Raw genomic sequence first — 19,894 nt, 5'->3', positions numbered from 1 at the left:
CCGAGGCTCGCTGTTTAGCTCGGGATTTTTCACTTGCTCAGCCCAGTAAAGTGTGTAACACCTCCCTTAGCGCCCCGCCCCACACTCAGGGCCCAGCTTCTGAATTTTGCTGTCTGAGGCGCAAACTTTACCGCTCCGAAATGAGAAGAACCGAAAATCTAGCTCAGAATATCGATCAGACAACTGGATTCACAGTTCAAATTAAATGGGTTCTTTAGATTTGCATGTCTAATCAGATGTTTTACATGCTATTTGCCAGGATATCTTAAAAAGGCATAGGAGGTGCGACATACCACAAACTTGGAAAAGCTGCTCTTAACTTGTCTGAGCCAATCCAATATTCTGACCATGAACCAACTTCAAAACCAGAATCCGACTGGTACATTAGTCAACATCTGGTTGATCATACACAGGCTTGAAAACTGGATCAACAAGTCCAGGACGAGCTCCAATTACTTGGGTCACTGTAAAAAACAAAACCGCCTGAGGTAGGGGATCTCCAGCCTCTTTTTCTGCCTTGGGTCCAATCTCCAGGCTTGGAGATGAAGGGACACAGTATGCACTGACTGTCTTGCCAATCTCCTCTGCTACCCTTTCTTCAGCCCTGTACACCCCGCATAACCACATTCACAGAATAAGCAAATCTTCCAAAGTGAAATCCAATAAAGCAGATTAATATCTACCTGTCAATTAAAATCTTCTGAAGACAGGTATTGATCAGGTTGGCTACCAGTGGGCAATTATCCCTCCTCACCGTCTCTATACCCTTGCAATCCATCTTATCATGGGTGTTTGGGTTGGAGGAGAAGTATAAACCAGCGTAGCGTTTCTTGTTGATCAGCAGATATGGGAAATATACCTAAAATACAGATTTTCAGAAGTGTTAGCTGTCACCGTCTGTTAAAGATTAAGTCAACATCACGTCCTCCAATGGGAAGACCAAATTCCGTGTCCTTGGCCCCTGCCACAAAATCCATTCCTTGACACTGACTCAGAATCAGACGTTTACAGCACGGAAGGAGGCCATTTCGGCCCATCGTGTCCACGCTGGTTGACAAAGAGCTATCCAGCCTATAATCCCACTTTCCAGCTCTTGGTCCGTTGCCTTGTAGGTTACGGCACTTCAAGTGCATATCCAAGTACTTTTTAAACATGGTGAGGGTTTCTGTCTCAACCACCCTTTCAGGCAGTGAGTTCCAGACCCCCACCACCCTCTGGTGAAGAAATTTCCCCTCAAAACTTCTTAGCAATTACTTCAAACTGATGCCCCCGGTTGTTGACCTCTCTGCGAAGGGAAATAGGTCCTCCCTATCCATTCTATCTAGGTCCCTCATAATTTTTTACACCTCAATAAGGTCTCCCCTCAGCCTCCCCTGTTCCAAAGAAAACAAACCCTCAACCTTCTGACTCAGAGGCAAGAGTGCTACCCACTGAGCCACGACTGACACAAGCTCGGACATCCTAATCAAAAGCGTCACTGAGGAGATACTTAACCTATAAAGGCTTTGCTTTCCCTTGAATCATTACTAATGAAGCACGGGTTGAGATTCAGGCATAAAATCCACAGGAACAAAAACTCACGAGCTGACCGTGACAAAATAAACAAGCAAATATTGACCATAAAAATGAGCTTTTTGAAATAAATTTCCATTCTGCTTTGATAGTTTCTAGCTCCCTTCATGCTTGAATTTTTTTTAATGAATTAATAAGTGAAATGACTTCAAATGTAAAAGCATCTCCATGGTTTTATAAAAACAACTTTATGCTTGCAAAACAAGCGTGAACGGCAGCACTATTTTAAGATATTTGGGCAAATTTGCATAATTTAGAACTAGGTTATATTTGATTTGGTATTTTTTTTAAAATGTTGCTTTTAAAAAGGAAAAGGGCCCAAATTTGTGGACAAACACTCAGAGGAAATAGAGACTAAAGACCCAATGCACAAGTCTGCACTTCAAGGGTTTTCATTATGATAACACCCATTAATTGGGAGGCCCCAATACTGTGAAATCATTGGACACCTTCGGCCCATTTTAACGCAATCACGCTCAAAAAAAAAATCATCCATTTCTTTTGCCACCCACCTTTTCAAACTCCAGTTTAATGGGAGGGACGAAGTGGCTGGAGACCCACTCGGCTGCCTCACGGCCCAGCGCCATGCTTTCCTCCACTGTCCGTGTTCCCAGTTTACACATCACAGAATCTGTGTCACCATAAATGACCTAAAAGAAAAATAGGATCGAGCATAAAACATGACGGAGTAAGTCTTTTTAATTCTCCGCCCCATTCCCACTCTGACCTCACTTCCCTCAGCCTCCTACATTGTTCCAATGAAACTCAAGGCAAGCTCGAGGAACAGCGCCTCATCTTTCCATTAGGCACTTTACCTTCCAGACTCAGCATTGAGTTCAACAACTTCAGACCATAATCTCTGGCCCCATTTTTTCCAGACAGCAGCTGATGATTCTGATATTCCTATTAACACCTCTAGACCCTTCGTTTATTTCTTTACTTGTCCCATTACCATCTCTTTTTCCTCACACCATCATCCCTTTTTGTCATTCGATCTGTACTGCCTTCTGTAATGTATGCACCCATGACTATGCTCACAGGTTTGTAGAGCTGTTGCATTGCGAGTGGCTTAGCCAGTCACATGATGTTCACAAGACTCAATAAAACTCCAGTCAGTTGGGTCTAGGTCATCCACGATGAGGTATGCAGTTGTGAGCCTAGTGGATGAGCCGGTAATATGTAGTGTGATTGTTAAACCTTTGTTAATAAATCAACTAGTTCTTAATAGCAATGGGTTGCTATGAATTATTAAACAAAGAACCATTAAAGCAAATATATTACACTTTCCACCCAATCACAGATCTTCCCCTTTTGTTCTTTCCTCCTCTCCCCTCTTTCCCTACCTCTATTCTTACTTAAAACCTGCTTATCTGTAACTTCTTCCAGTTCTGACGTAAGGTCATCAACCTGAAACGTTAACACTGTTTCTCTCTCTACCGGACCTTCTGAGTATTTGCAGCATTTTCTGTTTATATTTCCAGATTCCCAGCTTCTGCAGCTTTTTGCTTTTATATAATGTGGAGAGTATACCTTTGATGGTATGCAGAGTAAATGCATCATGTGGTGCCATAAGGCCAGAAGGTTCAGAGTTAAATTGTGTTCTGTGCTGACTCAGTTGATCTCTTTTTCCTGCTTTCCAACTCTCCCTGCTCCTTTACTTCGAATTTTCCCCTTGCTCTTTTTTCACTTTGCTTTTCTCTCCTCTGCGCTTGACACTTTTATGCTTCTTGCTCCTATTCCTGCAGTGCTCCTACTGCCTGTGACGCAGAAACAGACCAGTGACCTGAACGAGCTCAGGGAGCAGGACTGATGCAGACTGCATTCAGACAAGTTCAGAAACAATAGAGCCAGCTCTTGCCTCCTCCCAGCCCCTCACCGTGCCCACCTGGATAGACCCCGAGTTGAGAAGCACTCACTGGATTAGATGCGACCTGATAGAGGTATATAAAATAATGAAAGGGCTCAGATAGCATGCCTATTGATAGGATTGTTCCAGTTTGACAGATTGGGGAGGAACAGGGAACACGCATTTAAACTGCGCAAAAGTAGGACTAGGCTAGATGATAGGTAGTGGTTCTTTGCCCAGAGTGGTGAGCCTCTGGAATGTGTTCCTGGCTTGTGCGGTATGTGGTGAGTCTCTGCATGCCTTCAGGAGGGAAATGGACCACTTCCTACCTTAGCATCTGCTTCGTAGCCATTTGCGATGGTGTACTTCGATTCAACCAGCTGCTTTGTTTTTTCGATCATTTGTCGGCCGAAACCGGTAACACTCTGGAAAAAAAAAGTTATCGCCCAGTTTATAATTAATTCACATGGCAAGACCACAATGCATCACTTTGACAAAATGACCAGCTGCTGAAAGATAAACCGATGAAAAATGAGAGACTTCTTTTGATCATCAAGGTGTAGGATGTATTGGGAAACGCCACAACCTCCATTTCAGGCACACATTTCATGTGCGTCAACATCAAGCACTCCCAGGTCAGATGTAACATACCGAGATGCAGAGTAAAGCTCCGTCTACTCTTCCCCAGCAATCCGCCTTGGCCCCAATCTCAGATAAATGGTGTACTGCATTAGTGTGACATTCTTATTTCACACATCTTTAAAGAAGTAGCATGAAGAATAGAGAAGGTTAAGGATGTGGTATACATGGACTTTCAGATTAAAGGCCTCATAAGAAACTCATTGTGTGTGTGTGTGTGTGTGTGTGTGTGTGTGTGTGTGTGTGAAGTCAGAGGCACAATGCACTGAAAGATGGCCACAAAACTGCAAACAGGATCGGCGTTAAGGGAAGTTTCTCAGACTGACACAAAATGGGAAGTGGTGCCCCGCAGAACTGTGTGCTGCGTCCTATGTTGTTTACAATTTACAAAAATGATTTGTACTCAGGAATTGGAGGTATGGTTTCCATATTCGCAAATACAAATTTGAAAGGAGGGTATCGCTAATAATGTTGAGGGCACCAAAATACGGGAAGACGACAACAGGCTTGCAGAGTGGGCGGTTAAATGCCAAATTGAATTTAATACAACAACGTGTGAGTGGTTCATTTTTGGCAGGAGGTATAAGGAGGCCACTGTGGTAGAGCAACATAGAGATCTGGGAATACAGCTACATAAAATCGCTAAAAGTAGCAATGCAGGTTGATGATGCCGTAAAGAGCACAAACGAAGTACTGGGGCTCATTTCTAGAGGAATAGAATACAAAAGCAGGGAGGTGCACCTGTGAGTGTGCTCACAGGTTTGTAGAGCTGTTGTCCCCCCCAAGTCAGGGGACACTTGTATAATTTGCCTCTCGGTACCCTAAAAAAAACACAAAAAAACCCCACAAAAAACAAAAAAAGGGCACCTGAAAAGTGTTTGGAGTTTCCCCCCCCCCACCCCCTTTAATAAGGGGGCACTTGATTTAATTGTTTTTTGCAACAAAAAGAGTTGTAGAGCTGTTGTTCCACCGGTATGCTCGAGGCCTTCTGCGAGAGATGGGCGCCAGAGGGACTGGAATGCATCATCACCTCTGGCAAACAAATTTTAATTTGATTTAGGTTTCTGGCTAAAAGTTAATGGTTTAATTGTCGGTTTTAGTGCCCACTGTTAATAGGGGGCACTTGATTGATGGTTTCAACTAAAATGGTTGTAGGCCTGTTGACTGTGCCCTTAAAAAAAAGGGGCACTTGATTTAAAAGTTTTACAAAAATGGTTGTGGAGCTGTTACATTGCGAGTGGCTTAACCAGTCACGTGATGTTCACAAGACTCAATAAAACCCAGTCAGTTGAGTCAAGGTCATCCACAATGAGGTATGCAGTTGTGAGCCTAGTGGATGAACTGGTAATGTGTAGTGTGATTGTTCAACCTTTTTTAATAAAACAACTAGTTCTTAACAGCAGTATATTGCTATGAATTCTTAAGCAAAGAACCCATGAAGCAAATACATTACAGGAGGTAATGCTTCATTTATATAGAACCTTGGTTAGACCAGAGTACTGTATGCAGTTCTGGTCTCCATACTGCAAAAAGATGATTGAAGCACTGGAGAAAGTGCAGAAAGATTTACAAGGATGTCACCAGAATGACAAGGATGCAATGATCAAGAAATATTAGGCAGGCTGGGGCTCTTTTCCCTGGAAGAGAGAAGACTAAGAGGAAACTTGATAGAAATCTTGAAAATTATGGTGTGATTCGATAGGGTGGACATGGAGAATCTGTCTCATAGAAACATAGAAAATAGGTGCAGGAGTAAGCCATTCAACCCTTCGAGCCTGCACCACCATTCAATAAGATCATGGCTGATCATGCAACTTCAATACCCCATTCCTGCTTTCTCTCCATATCCCCTGATCCCTTTAGCCGTAAGGGCCACATCTAACTCCCTTTTGAATATATCTAATGAACTGGCCTCAACTTTGAGGTAGAGAATTCCACAGGTTCACAATTCTCTGAGTGAAGAAGTTTCTTCTCAACTCGGTCCGAAATGGCTTACTCCTTATCCTTAGACTGTGAGCATTGGTTCTGGACTTCCACAACATCGGGAACATTCTTCCTGCATCTAACCTGTCCAATCCCGTCAGAACTTTATATGTTTCTGAGATCCCCTCTCATTCTTCTAAATTCCATTGAATATAAGCCTAGTCAATCCAGTCTTTCTTCAAATGTCAGAACTGTGGTCGAGTCCAGAACATGGGGGGAGGCATCAATGTAAGGTAGACACCAACATTTCTTTACAGAGTGGTGAGAATGTGGGAACGTACTGCCACATGGAGCAATTGAAGCAGAGCATTGACACATTAATGGAGAGATTTGAAGCATAGATGTGAGAGAAGAGGAGCGAGAGTTATGGGAACAGGGCGGGAAGAGGCAATTAAGAGTGGGAGGAGGCTCGTGTGGAGTATAAACATTGGCATAGGCCAGTTGGACCCAATGTCCTGTTTCTGTGCAGCAGTTTCGATGCAATTCTATGTAAGCCATCCCATGACCCAAGTGAGATTATCAATTTAGCACCGAACTAGGGGCACTTTAGTGCTTCGGCTGTAAACTCCTTGAAACTTCCAAACTCGTTACACTTTGTTGACCTTGAAGGCTTCAAACAGAGGAGACTTTGATCCCATCAGTCTGGGCTAGAATTAGACTGCCTTTATATAAAAGTAAAGCACCAATATTTGTTTTTCCCCCTTTCCAATTCATCTCCCTTTGCCACACAAACAAACCCAGGATGAAAATAGTCAACGAGCCACCAAAAGCTGGTTCTGAAACCAGACACTAAGAGGCACACGACTGTAATACTCAGTCTGATTTCCCATCTCCCTCTGACCTCCAGTCTGCACCTCCCAGTCAAAGTGTGGCCAAGAAGGGGAAGTCAGCAGCTGTGAGCAGATAGCCAAAGCACAGCAGAAAAATCCTGTGACATTATGCTATCCTCCTCAAAATTCACCCGGCAAACAGCCTTTTTTTTTTTTAAAAAACAGTAGCAAAAATAGAATAATTTGCTGATCCCACTGCCAAAATCCTCAACAGCTGGTTCCAGAGTGGTAGAGAGTTGGGGCCGCATCTTTGTATGGTCTCATCTATTTGCAGTCAGCTTTCAGAACACTCAAAGTCCTTTTTGTTTCGCAATCAGTCTGTGAGGGGGCATGACTGAATAAGGAAAAGTCCCAAATAACTAGCTTTGCTTTGAAGGTACCATTGCCACAAGTGGTCCTGCATTCAGTGCTACTTTGTACACTTGGTGCTTACCGACCTCTTTGACCAAGCTATAGGTCACCTGTCCTAACATCTCATTGGCTCGGGTGTCAAAATTTGTTTTATCACACTCCTGCGAAGTGCATTGGGACATTTTACTGCGTTAAAGGCGCTATATAAATGCAAGTTGTTGCAAATGCTTTTGCGTTTCTTCACCCCTATCTCCACTTCACTTTCTGCATAAAGCAAATTTTTCACGCTGTGGATGAGGGACATTCACGTGCGGCAGATATGACTCCAGTCACTTGGGGTTTTCCTTCGGTTTTGCTTGCCTTAGTGTCATCTCTCCTGCAGCATTCGGCTTTTGTGTTTATGTCCAGGTCAAGGTGAAGCCAAGTGCTTCTGGCGGAACCAGAAGAAACGGAGAAATCGTTTACCCGGCATAGCCCAATCCCCGAGGGACCCGGATAATCGAGAGGAGATTTGATAAGTTTTTAAAAAATAATTGTGCAAGGTTTTGATAGGAAATATTCTTTCCCTAAAAACTAACATTTTCACCGAGAGGAAGGAGGAGGGTTAGGATATATAATACACACACACACACATATATATATATATATATATATATAAAAAGTAGGACATTGGTGCTTTGCTATAGGGAGTTGTGGAAGTAGAGGCCATTTCATCTTTTGAGACACAACTGGATATATAAAGCAGTGGAAGACACAGTGCCTATGGGAAGACAGCAAGACAATGGGATTACTTTTGGACAATTGTAGCAAAGAGCCAGCACAGGCACAATGGGCCAAATGGCCTCCTTCTGTGTTGTAAACTTCTGTGTTTTTCTGGAAGGAAAAACTGTTATTCTCTCAGATTCTTTCTCCCCTCATCACTGTGCACAAGTGCTCAACTGATATCATCAGCTGAAATGAATGAGGGGAGCTGCTGAGTGAATAGATTCTAACAAACTAGAGACTGGGTGGAGGAAGGTTCTTCCTTCCCTGGTCGTGCAGGAAGAAATCCGTAAAGACAGGGCCCTGGAATAAGGAGGGAAAAGTTAGCCAAGTGCTCCACTCATTGCTACCCAGTGATCCCTGATGATGAGGACAGTGGACGGAAGTGCCACAGATGAGGACAGAACTTGAGTTAGCGCCCATGGAACTGAACCGCAGCTTCTGTTGTTGCCTTCAGAAAAGACAGACTTGCATTTCTATAGCGCCTTTCACGACCATCGGATGTCTCAAAGTGCATTACAGCCGGTGAAGTACGGGACCTCGGTTTAACGTCTCATCCGAAAGATGGCACCTCCGACAGTGTAGCACTCCCTCAGCACTGCATTGGAGCGTCAGCCTAGAGGGGGAGGGAAGGAGAGAAAACGGACGAACAGATACAACTGGGACTAAATGCCACAAGCAATACCATCAATCCAATCCACAGACAGAATGCCTACTGGCTAAAAGGAGTGTGTGACACACTCTATTGAGTACCCGGCACAATGGGCGTGCACCACAAAACTCCCTATAATTTGATCTGAGCTGGCTTTAAATTTACAATCTCTTCCACAAAGGCAACAAGGTGAACTGTTGTACGAAAGTACTAATTTCCATACGGAGGCTTGCCAGTAGTTCAGTGATCTGGTATCGAGCTGTACACGCCACCTGCTGATTCCTGGGCCAAGTTAGATCTCATCCAGGATGATGGTACTAAAATTGGCCTCGGAATTTTTGCATAAGTGAGCGAAAAGTCAATTAGATTGTCAGGCTGCCCATTGCTCTGCAGTCACCTCTGCTGAAAGAGAGCATGCAGAGTGCCAGGTAATTGCAGGTACAAGCTTGGAAGTAATGACAGCCATGCGCTCGTTCTTTAAAGCTCTCACATGATCGTACCCAACGATAACTTCGTTGAAGAAGAATCGGATAGGATGGGTGGCACTCAGCCATGTTTCTTCTCTGCTTCTTCCGAGAGAGAAATAGGTTCAATAAGTCTCTTATTCAGCCTTGCAGAGATAGTGGGGGGAATTTTTATTTCCCAACGCGCTGGGAGCGGGGGTGGGGGGGATTCCGATTGCAAGCGAGAAACATGGAAAGTCTGGGTTTCCCCGCACACTGTGGGGATTTAACTCCACAGCGCACGACTTTTGGCCTGGACAAGTACCCCGCCCAGAAATCAGCCATGATTGACAGGTTTGGCTTCCAGTCGGGTGTGGAGAACTCAGGAGGCCGCAGGACCAGGTGGGTCCAATCCCCGACCCTGGTGGGAGGTCTGATGGTGGAGGAGCTTGGGGGGTCCGAGAGGAAACACTCCCCGAAGCTGTCCTCACCTCGCTGCAGCTGCTGGGCTTTCCCCGAGGCCCGGAAAAGCCAGCCAGCTGCAGTTAAATCAGAGGCTTCTAGCCTCATTAACATGTTTAAAATGCCAACCCGCCTCCTGGGAGCAGGTTGGCTGTCCGCCCCTTGTCCTGCCTCAGTAAAACGCGGCAGTCGGTCAGTCGGAGCTTGGAATCTTTGCCCATTTTACCCCCCTTCCCTGCACCCACCCACCCACACCCATGTTAAATATCCCTGCCCCCCCCGCCCCCCCCCATTGAAGATGGAATGCACACTCCTGGCAACCCAGTACTTGACCCATGTACTCCCATAGGTTTGAGTTTTTTTCACAAATGCTACTGGAGGCACTAGGCTGAAATTGCTTCTAAAATAGATGAAAGCAACCTAAATGGGTTTCCAAGTCTGATCACACTGCAGTCTCGAATGGGGAGTATAGGCATTGGAAGCGAACATGAGAGTGGGATTAGACGACAACAACTTGTATAGCGCCTTTAATGTGAAATGTCCCAAGGCGCTTCAAAGGAGTATTACGAGATTTTAAAAAAAAAAGTGTTACCAAGCCGCCTAAGTAGAAATTAACGCAGGTGACCAAAAGCTTGGTCAAAGAGGTAGGTTTTAGGAGCGTCTTGAAGGAGGAAAGAGAGGTAGAGAGGTGGAGAACTATAGGCAGGAAGTTTCAGAGCTTGGGGCCCAGGCAGCTGAAGGCACGGCCACCGATGGTTGAGCAATCATAATCAGGGATGCTTAAGAGGGCAGAATTAGAGGAGGGCAGACATCTCGGGGGTGGGGGGGGTTTTGTGGGGCTGGAGGAGATTACAGAGATAGGGAGGGGCAAGGGCCATGGAGGATTTGTAAATAAGTGGCTCACATGGGAAATGAATACCAGCAATGTCTTGATGGACCAAATGGCCTGCTTGTGGGCTAGAACAGCCCATGAAGAAAATGATGCACTAAGTCCAAGTATGTGAGGACTGCCAATGCTATGGAACCACATTCTCGTTTTAGACCCGACCTTCAGGAGAGGAGAAAGCTGGGACGGGAAGCAAACATTACATGATGCGGTTTAGGTTTAGTTTGTCTTTCGGAGATTAAGAGTTGAAACAAAGGGTAGAGAAAGCTTTACTCTGAATTTGATCTATGCCACATCAGACGCAATGCTGCTTGATGTGGTCACAGGCTTCAAAAGTGTTGCACTTCTTGACATCCCTTAAACCAAGAACAACTTTTAGATATCAAATACAAATACGACAGGAGCAAGAACTAAACCACAAGCACAAGACTCAGGTATTGACTACATGGGTTAGATTGAGCCGGCGCATATGGAACTGAACCTTGGTTTCTGTTATTGACTTCCAAAGAGGAGGTAAGGAGAGAAAACAGGGGAGCAAATACAACTGAAACTAACAGTCACACCGGAACAACAAATCCAATCCACATTGAAAGACTGGCTAAAAGGAGTGCATGACACCAATATTCCTCCAATTTTAAATTTGAGTGCGTGGTGATGCGAGGTCCCATCTGCCATCTCAGGTGGACGTAAAAGATCCCATGCCACTATCTCGAAGAAGAGCAGGGGAGTTATCCCCCGCTGTCCTGGCCAAAATTTATCCCTCAATCTACATCACTAAAAAAAAAGTCATCTGGTCATCATCACATTGCTGTTTGTGGGAGCTTGCTGTGCGCGAATTGACTGCTGCGTTTCCCACATTACAGCAGTGACTACACTTCAAAAAGTACTTCATTGGCTGTAAAGCGCTTTGACACGTCCGATGGTCGCGAAAGATACTATATAAATGTAAGTCTTTCTTTCTTTCACGGGTTGTGCAGGCCATTCAAAGCGCAAAATGTCAAGTTGTAAAACCTGGTACCGGACTGCGTGGGACTGGCAGAGGGCCATGCAGCTTAGAGTTCCGTTGCGTGTCACCCGCGACAAATTTCCCGATATTATGGGTGCACACCCCAATACTATCTATAATGTGGCTTCCAAGTTAACAATCTCCTTCACAAAGGCAACAAGGTGAACTGTTTTAAGAAAACAATAATTTCATACAGAGGCTTGCCAGTAGTTCAGTGATCTGTTACCGAGCTGTACACACCACCTGCTGATCCCCGGGCCGCGTTACTTTACTGATCTCATCCAGGATGATGGGACTAAAATTGGCCTCGGAATTTTTACACCAGGGAGTGAAAAGTCAGTTCGACTTTCCGGCTGCTCACTACTATCCAGTCATCTCTGCTGAAAGAGAGCATGCACAGTGCCAGGTGATTGCAGGTACAGGCTTGGCTGCAATGACATCATGACTGACGCTCGCTGTTTAAAGCTCACATATGGATTTAACAGAGCAACAACAATAACTTGGATTTATTTAGCACCTTAAACGTAGCAAAACATCCCAAGACGCTTAAACATGAGTATTATAAAGACAAAAATATTTGACAACGAGCCACAAAGAGAAATTAGGGCAGGTGACCAAAAGCTTGGTCAAAGAGGTAAGTTTTAAGGAGCGTCGTAAAGGAGGAAAGAGAGGTAGAGAGGTGGAGAGGTTTAGGGAGGGAGTTCCAGAGCTTGGGGCCCAGGCAACAGAAGGCACGGCCACCGATGGTTGAGCGATTATAATCAGGGATGCTCAAGAGGGCAGAATTTGAGGAGCACAGACATCTCATGGGGTTGTGAGGCTGAAGAAAATGACAGAGATAGGGAGGGGCGAGGGCCATGGAGGGATTTGAAAACAGGATGAGAATTTTGAAATCGAGGCGTTGTTAACCGGGAGCCAATGTAGGTTAGAGAACACAGGGAGTGATGGGTGAGCGGGAGTTAGGACACGCAAAAATAGGAGCAGGAGTAGGCCATCGGGCCCCTCGAGCCTGCTCAGCCATTTAATAAGATCATGGCTGATCTTTGACTCAACTCCACTTTCCCGCCCGATCCCCTTATCTCTCGATTACCTTAGAGTCCAAAAATCTATCGATCTCAGGCATGAATATACTCAACGACTCGGCACCCACAGCCCTCTGGGGTAGTGAATTCTAAAGATTTTGCTGACAGCATTCTACAAAAATGGTGCAGAGGTTATTCAATATAGATAATTCACTCACAACCCATCTCAGTCCTAAATGGCCGACCACTTATCCTGAAACTTTGCTTCCTAGGTCTATACTCTGCAGCCAGGAGAAACAGCCTCTCAGCAACTACCCGGTCAAGCCCTCTCAGAATCTTGCATGTTTCAAAGAGATCATCTCCCATTCTTCTAAACTCCAGCGAGTATAGGCCCAGTCTACTCAATCTCTCCTCATAGAACAACCCTCTCATCCCAGGAATCAGTCTGGTGAACCTTCGGTGCACCCCCTCTAAGGCAAGTAAATCCTTCCTTGGGTACGGAAACCGAAATTGTACATTGAAAAGAGCAAAAATAAAAACAGGCAGGGTTCCTGCTCCCTGTCATTGTGTAGTAACCCTTTTTGGGGAGTATGCACGTGTAGTAACCATCAGGTTAAAACAGGATCAAGCTGGGCGGTGATGCTCTCCATGAACAAACAGGATTGCAAACACACTATCTGGGCTGGGACATGAAGAATATCCACTTGGGCAAAGTACCATACGGCTGATGGCGCATGTGGAAACACATCCATCAAGGTCAGGTGGGCGCAGTGGGGAGAACACTGGAAGGGCAGATGACTTTAACTGAAATTCAATCCACAATTTTGCAATCCATTTTGCAACGGAGCTACAGAATCTTAAGTCTAACTGTGCAGTACAAATTCTAGCAGACTTGTATCAGGCAGGAAGCAAGGTTTTACCACAGGAAAGCTGGAAACTGTCCGTTTCCTGAGGCCTGTTTGTATTAAAGCGGAATAACACATACACACGCCAGCCACAATCCCTGCAGCACCCCTACCACAGCGGAGCCCGCCCCCACCCATTGTCAGCAAGGGGCTTACAACACAATCCGCTCGCAAATTGCATCATTTTCGTTTTTGTAACTTGGCTTACATCAGCCATCTCTTTCCCAACGATCAAGCTGCAAGCTTGCGGTTGCAGAGTTTGTTAAACCATCGACGACCGGAGTACCAAGCAACATGCTCAGAACGGGAGCAGCCTCCAACTGGCTCTCGAGTCGCAGCAAGAAGCGGCTCCCGGAGACACACGAGGAAAGAGCGAAATAACAATTCGCGTTTCAATAGTGCCTAGAGCGTCGGAAAGAAAAATGCCACGGCACTTCACGGAGACATAACCAAACAAAAAATAAATAAAATGGGAGATATAGGTGATTGAAGTATGGCACTTGTAGTAGTGTGCAATCTCAGTAGGGTAGACAAAAGCTATGAGACTCAAGCCAAGTACAATGGGGATAAGGAGTAAGGAAAGACAAAGTTCAAATCTAGAAAGAAGATATTTAATGAGGCGGGAATGGGGTGGTCATTGAGGCATGGAAGCACTCAACTTAAGTCAGAATTTTGTAGTCCCACTCCAGGACTTGAACACATAATATAGGCTGACACTTCAGTGCAATGCTGAGGGAAAAGAATCAGTGCTTTCCGATTGTTTGAAGGGTCTTTCTGCACACAGATTGGCTCTTCTGTTGGGCAACAGAACAGTGCCTACATATAATTGGTAATTCATTGGTTTGTCCTGTAGATGCAAAAGGCTCATAATTTGTGCCAACACAGGAGGCTATTCATTCATTCCCATAGGATTCACTACACCGTAGTCTGGTCCTTTATTTTCTGACCTCCAACCAACTAGCTATCCATGCTGCCACACTTCCTTTTGTATCCGACTAGGCTTATATTCACTGGAATTTAGAAGAATGAGAGGGGATCTCAGAAACATATAAAATTCTGAGAGGATTGGACAGGTTAGATGCAGGAAGAATGTTCCCAATGTTGGGAAAGTCCAGAACCAGGGGTCACAGTCTAAGGATAAGGGGTAAGCCATTTAGGACCGAGTTGAGGAGAAACTTCTTCACTCAGAGAATTGTGAACATGTGGAATTCTCTACCACAGAAAGTTGTTGAGGCCAGTTCGTTACGATATATTTAAAAGTTGTTAGATGTGGCCCTTACGGCTAAAGATATCAAGGGGTATGGAGAGAAAGCAGGAAAGGGGTACTGAAGTTGCATGAACAGCCATGATCATATTGAATGGTGGTGCAGACTCGAAGGGCCGAATGGCCTACTCCTGCACCTATTTTCTATGTTTCTATGTTTCTATGTTTCCTTTAACACAGGTACATGTTAATTTTAACGAGCCTCCTAGCAAACACCTTTTGAAAATCTATGCATATTCCAATTCAGGGAGCTCCTGATGTTCCTTAATAGCAATCAACAGCCTTGGCTCAGTGGGTAGCACTCTCGCCTCCGAGTCAGAAGGTTGTGGATTCAAGTCCTGCTCCAGTAACTCGAGTGCATAAACCAGGCTGACACTCCCAGTGCAGCACTGAGGGAGCGTTGCACTGTCTGAGGTGCCGTCTTTCAGATGAGATGTTAAATGAAGTTTCTGTGGCAATATTTCGAAAAAGAGCAGGGGAGCTCTCTCCAATGCCCTGGCCAATATTTCTCCCTCAACTAACATCTAATTATCACACTGCTGTTTGTGAGACCTTGCAAATTCTGCATTTTTTACATTATAACAAAAGCACTTCATTGCCTGTAAAGCGCTTTAGGACGTCCTGATGTGAACGGTGCTTTTAAGAATGCACTCTCTTTTTTTACATAGCGAGTATCCATCCTTATTACACACTGCAATTTTGTGTTGCTAGCAGTAGCTACGTCTTTGAAGTGAATAAAAAAAAGACGGCTTCATGATGAGAGTATAAAATCATTGGTTCGTTCATAGTTAAAATGTTGTGTCCAGTTTAGTGCGCCTTATTTTTAGGAAAGAGGCCATGGAGAGGGCGCAGAAGAGATTGACTAAAATTATACCGGGAATGAGAGTCTTTAGCTACGAATAGAGTCTATACTTATGAAGAGAGAGACTAGAGAAACCAGGATTCTTGTCCCTAGCTTAAGAAATGATCTGTAAAAAGTGTTCAAAATTCTGAGAGGTTTTGATCAGGTAAACCAGAGAAAAAGCATTTCCACAGGTCAGTCAGTGTGTTGGTTTCTCAAGAGCATGAATTTATCAATAAAAGAATGGTTAGAAGGTTTTTATTGCACAAAGGGATGTTAGAATACCCGACTAGAAACAGTGGAAGTAAAATCCCTAAGAATTTTGGAAGTCAAGTGGACAAATAATTTTTTTTAACAACATGTGGGAAATGGGACTAAATGGAGAGCTCTTTCAGAGAGCAGTACAGGCTGAATTATCTCCTTCAGTGCAGTATGGTTTTCATCATCATAAGCAGTCCCTCGGAACACTTGCTTCCACTCTTAAAATGAGTCCTTTGATGACTGAACAGTCCAATACGAGAACCATAGTTCCTGTCACAGGGTGGGACAGATAGTTGTTGAGGAAATGGGTGGGTTTGCCGCACGCTCTTTCCGCTGCCTGCGCTTGATTTCTGCATGCTCTCTGCGATGAGACTCGAGGTGCTCAGCGCCCTCCCGGATGCACGTCCTCCACTTAGGGCGGTATTTGGCCAGGGACTCCCCGGTGTCAGTGGGGATGTTGCATTTTATCAGGGAGGTTTTGAGGGTGTCCTTGTAACGTTTCCTCTGCCCACCTTTGGCTCGTTTGCCGTGAAGGAGTATGGTTTTACGATATTACCCGACGCGTTGATCATAATTGGGACTGTGCCCTAGAAGTGTTGTAGGGTGGCATCAACTGATGGCAACCACCAACGTTCCCTCCAAGCTGCAGCTCTCTGCCGGTCCCGTGCACCCCGGAATTGGCTTTTCCAACGCGCAATACTGTCAATGGGCTGCGCAGCCTCTTAAAAGCGCTGCGAACTCCAACAAAAATTAGTAGGAACATTGGCGACCAACCTCCCTCACTGCTGGAGCGGGGTGGCAGGGAGGGAAGGAAGTGGGGTGAGAAATCAGAGGGGGATAATCTCCTGGCAGGACTTGTACACTTCCTCATGGCCAACGTGAAGAGGCACCGACAGACGCCAAGTTACAAATACCATGCCTGCTCCTGAGACACCGACAGCCTGTGGAGAAGGCAGAGTCGGAAGAATGGGACGAAGTGGACAGCTCTTTCAAAGAGCAGTACAGGCTCAGTGACCTCTTTCAGTGTGGTAAAATCCTATGATTCTAACTGGTGTGATGTACTTAAGAATTTAAGCACAACAAATAAAAGTTATGAATCCTACAATGGTCAAGAATCATGCTTTACACGAGAGATTTTGTATCCATTTTTTTTTTTTTTTAGAGCAACCCGTTGTGATTTTCCACTCTCTGCATTTAGGAACAAAAAAAAATTATTTTTAAATTGCTTCCTCGTTACAACAGGAAGGTTCTTTTTGCGCAAACCGTCTTTTTTAGTTCATGAAAGCCGTGAAAGGCTAAACTACCCTCCAAATGCCTCATGCAGTCCGTAACAAAAGAATTACAGCATTCACTTAATATAAATCCAGTTCCCTGACAGCTCAGCTGATTAAGACAGTGAGCAGCTGAGCTATAAAGAGCAGGAAAGTCCCAGTCAGTCGTCAGTCTATGCTACGTAAGCTAATCTGACCCAGGGTGTCAACTCGGAAGCTGCAACTGGCCCCAGTGAGTGAGGGAAAAGGAGGGGGGAGGGGGGGGGGGATTGTCTGGGGTTCGTCTTCTCTGCACCAAGGAGGAGAACAAGAGGAGATTTGATGCAGATGTTTAAAATCATGAAGGCATTAGATAGAGTAAATAAAGAGAAACTGTTTCTAATGGCTGAAGGGTCAATAACAAGGGGGCACAGATTTAAGGTGATTGGCAAAAGAACCAGAGGTGGCATGAGGACAAACCTTTTTACAGAATGAGTGGTTAAGATTTGGACTGCGCTGCCTGATAGGGCGGTGGATACAGATTCAATAGCAGGCTTCAAAAGGGAACTGGATAAATACTTGGGAGAAAAAATTGTAGGGATATGGGGCAAGAGCATGAAAGTGGGACTAACTGGATTGGTCTTTGAAAGAGCTGTACTATTCTCTGATTCTATAGGATGGGCCATGTGGTAAGCTCAGTGATGGATCCTGGATATCTATCTTGGGACCCATACTGGAAGGGTTTGGACAGAATCAGACTCAGCTGTGATCACCTCAGACAGTCAAATCGTCTGTGATACTAGCTAAACTCAACCACGATAATGGCGAATTTAGCAAGGAATCAGAGTGTACCTGGCATCTGTAGAACTGACCCAGTGAAAAGACTTGCATTTATATAGCGCCTTTCACCTCAGGACTTCCCAAAGTGCTTCACAGCCAATGAAGTACTTATGGAGTGTAATCACTGTTGGAATGCAGGAAACACGGCAGCCAATTTGCGCACAGCAAGCTCCCACAAACAGCAATATGACAATGACCAGATCATCTGTTTTACAAAATTAAACTCTAGTAAATTTTTTAATTCTTTCTAGAAAAAAAGTCAAAAATGAGAAACGAAAATGCAAGCATGAAAGATTGCAAAATAAGTCTTGTAAAATCGCCTGACTGCAGAAAGGAGCCTTAAAAGAGTTACTGAGACACAGCAGATTCTGGCAATACATTAAAGAACCCATCATCATCATCATCATAGGCAGTCCCTCGAAATCGAGGAAGACTTGCTTCCACTTCAAAAGTGAGTTCTCAGGTGACTGAACAGTCCAATACGGGAATTACAGTCTCTGTCACAGGTGGGACAGACAGTGGTTGAAGGAAAGGGTGGGTTGTTTTCTGTATGTTCTCGGCGACGAGACTCGAGGTGCTCAGCACCCTCCCGGATGCTCTTCCTCCACTTAGGGCGGTCTTTGGCCAGGGACTCCCAGGTGTTGGTGGGGATGTTGCATTTTATCAAGGAGGCTTTGAGGGTGTCCTTGTAACGTGTAATTGAAAAGAACCATAGGTTTAAAAGCTAGCGAGCCTCAACTCGGAAGAAACTTGCGCCTCTTCCCTCCAGAGTAGTGAAAAGGTAGAACAGACCCTGAATGAAAGCAGCTGAACTCGTGTCACTCAATGCCTTTAAAAAGGAGCTGCATAAAAATCTGGTTGGGAATAGTAGAGGTTATAGGGACAGATATGGGCACAGATCATCACGAGACACCCTAGCTCCTGCAACAGACGGGGGGGGGGGGGGAGGACATTGTCTGTGGAAAGTAGGCCAGGGTGGGAAAGTGGGATGGATGAATAGTCTGGAATTTGGAGAGATGTTCTTTGGGGTCAGCGTGCACTTAAAAAAGGAGGGAGAGAGAAAACAGGGAATTATAAGACTGGTCAGCCTGACATCGGTAGTGGGTAAAATGATGGAATCAATTATTAAGGATGTCATAGCAGCGCATTTGAAAAGAGGTGACATGATAGGTCCAAGTCAGCATGGATTTGTGAAAGGGAAATCATGCTTGACAAATCTTCTGGAATTTTTTGAGGATGTTTCCAGTAGAGTGGACAAGGGAGAACCAGTTGATGTGATGTATTTGGACTTTCAAAAGGCTTTCAACAAGGTCCCACACAAGAGATTAATGTGCTGACGTGGATTGAGAACTGGTTGGCAGACAGGAAGCAAAGAGTAGGAGTTAATGGGTACTTTTCAGAATGGCAGGCAGTGACTAGTGGGGTACCGCAAGGTTCTGTGCTGGGGCCCCAGCTGTTTACATTGTACATTAATGATTTAGACGAGGGGATTAAATGTAGTATCTCAAATTTGTGGGTGGCAGTGTGAGCTGCGAGGAGGATGCTATGAGGCTGCAGAGTGACATGGGTAGGTTAGGTGAATGGGCAAATGCATGGTAGATGAAGTATAATGTGGATAAATGTGAGGTTATCCACTTTGGTGGCAAAAACAGAGAGACAGACTATTATCCGAATGGTGACAGATTAGGAAAAGGGGAGGTGCAACGAGACCTGGGTGTCATGGTACATCAGTCATTGAAGGTTGGCATGCAGGTACAGCAGGCGGTTAAGAAAGCAAATGGCATGTTGGCCTTCATAGCGATGGGATTTGAGTACAGAGGCAGGGAGGTGTTGCTACAGTTGTACAGGGCCTTGGTGAGGACACACCTGGAGTATTGTGTACAGTTTTGGTCTCCTAACTTGAGGAAGGACGTTCTTGCTATTGAGGGAGTGCAGCAAAGGTTCACCAGGCTGATTCCCGGGATGGCGGGACTGACCTATCAAGAAAGACTGGATCAACTGGGCTTGTATTCACTGGAGTTCAGACGAATGAAGGGATCTCATAGAAATGTTTAAAATTCTGACGGGTTTAGACAGGGT

At 45.0% G+C, this 19,894-nt stretch overlaps 1 protein-coding gene across 2 annotated transcripts in view; it reads right to left on the bottom strand.

The window, feature by feature from the left end:
* Positions 1–19,894, bottom strand: part of pold1 (polymerase (DNA directed), delta 1, catalytic subunit) — a 142,597-nt gene that overhangs the window by 44,715 nt on the left and 77,988 nt on the right. For both annotated transcript variants that reach the window (XM_070861771.1, XM_070861772.1), the window contains exons 18-20: positions 3,748–3,843; positions 2,085–2,222; positions 684–859 (exon numbers count right to left, since the gene is read on the bottom strand). In XM_070861771.1, coding sequence (XP_070717872.1) covers positions 684–859; positions 2,085–2,222; positions 3,748–3,843 — 410 coding nt within the window. The remainder of the gene's footprint in view (positions 1–683; positions 860–2,084; positions 2,223–3,747; positions 3,844–19,894) is intronic.

Source organism: Pristiophorus japonicus, chromosome 19 (assembly GCF_044704955.1).
Source record: "Pristiophorus japonicus isolate sPriJap1 chromosome 19, sPriJap1.hap1, whole genome shotgun sequence".
Lineage (NCBI taxonomy): Eukaryota > Metazoa > Chordata > Chondrichthyes > Pristiophoridae > Pristiophorus > Pristiophorus japonicus.
The sequence above is the reverse complement of the archived record's forward strand: the minus strand, read 5'-3'. Positions and strand labels throughout refer to the sequence as shown.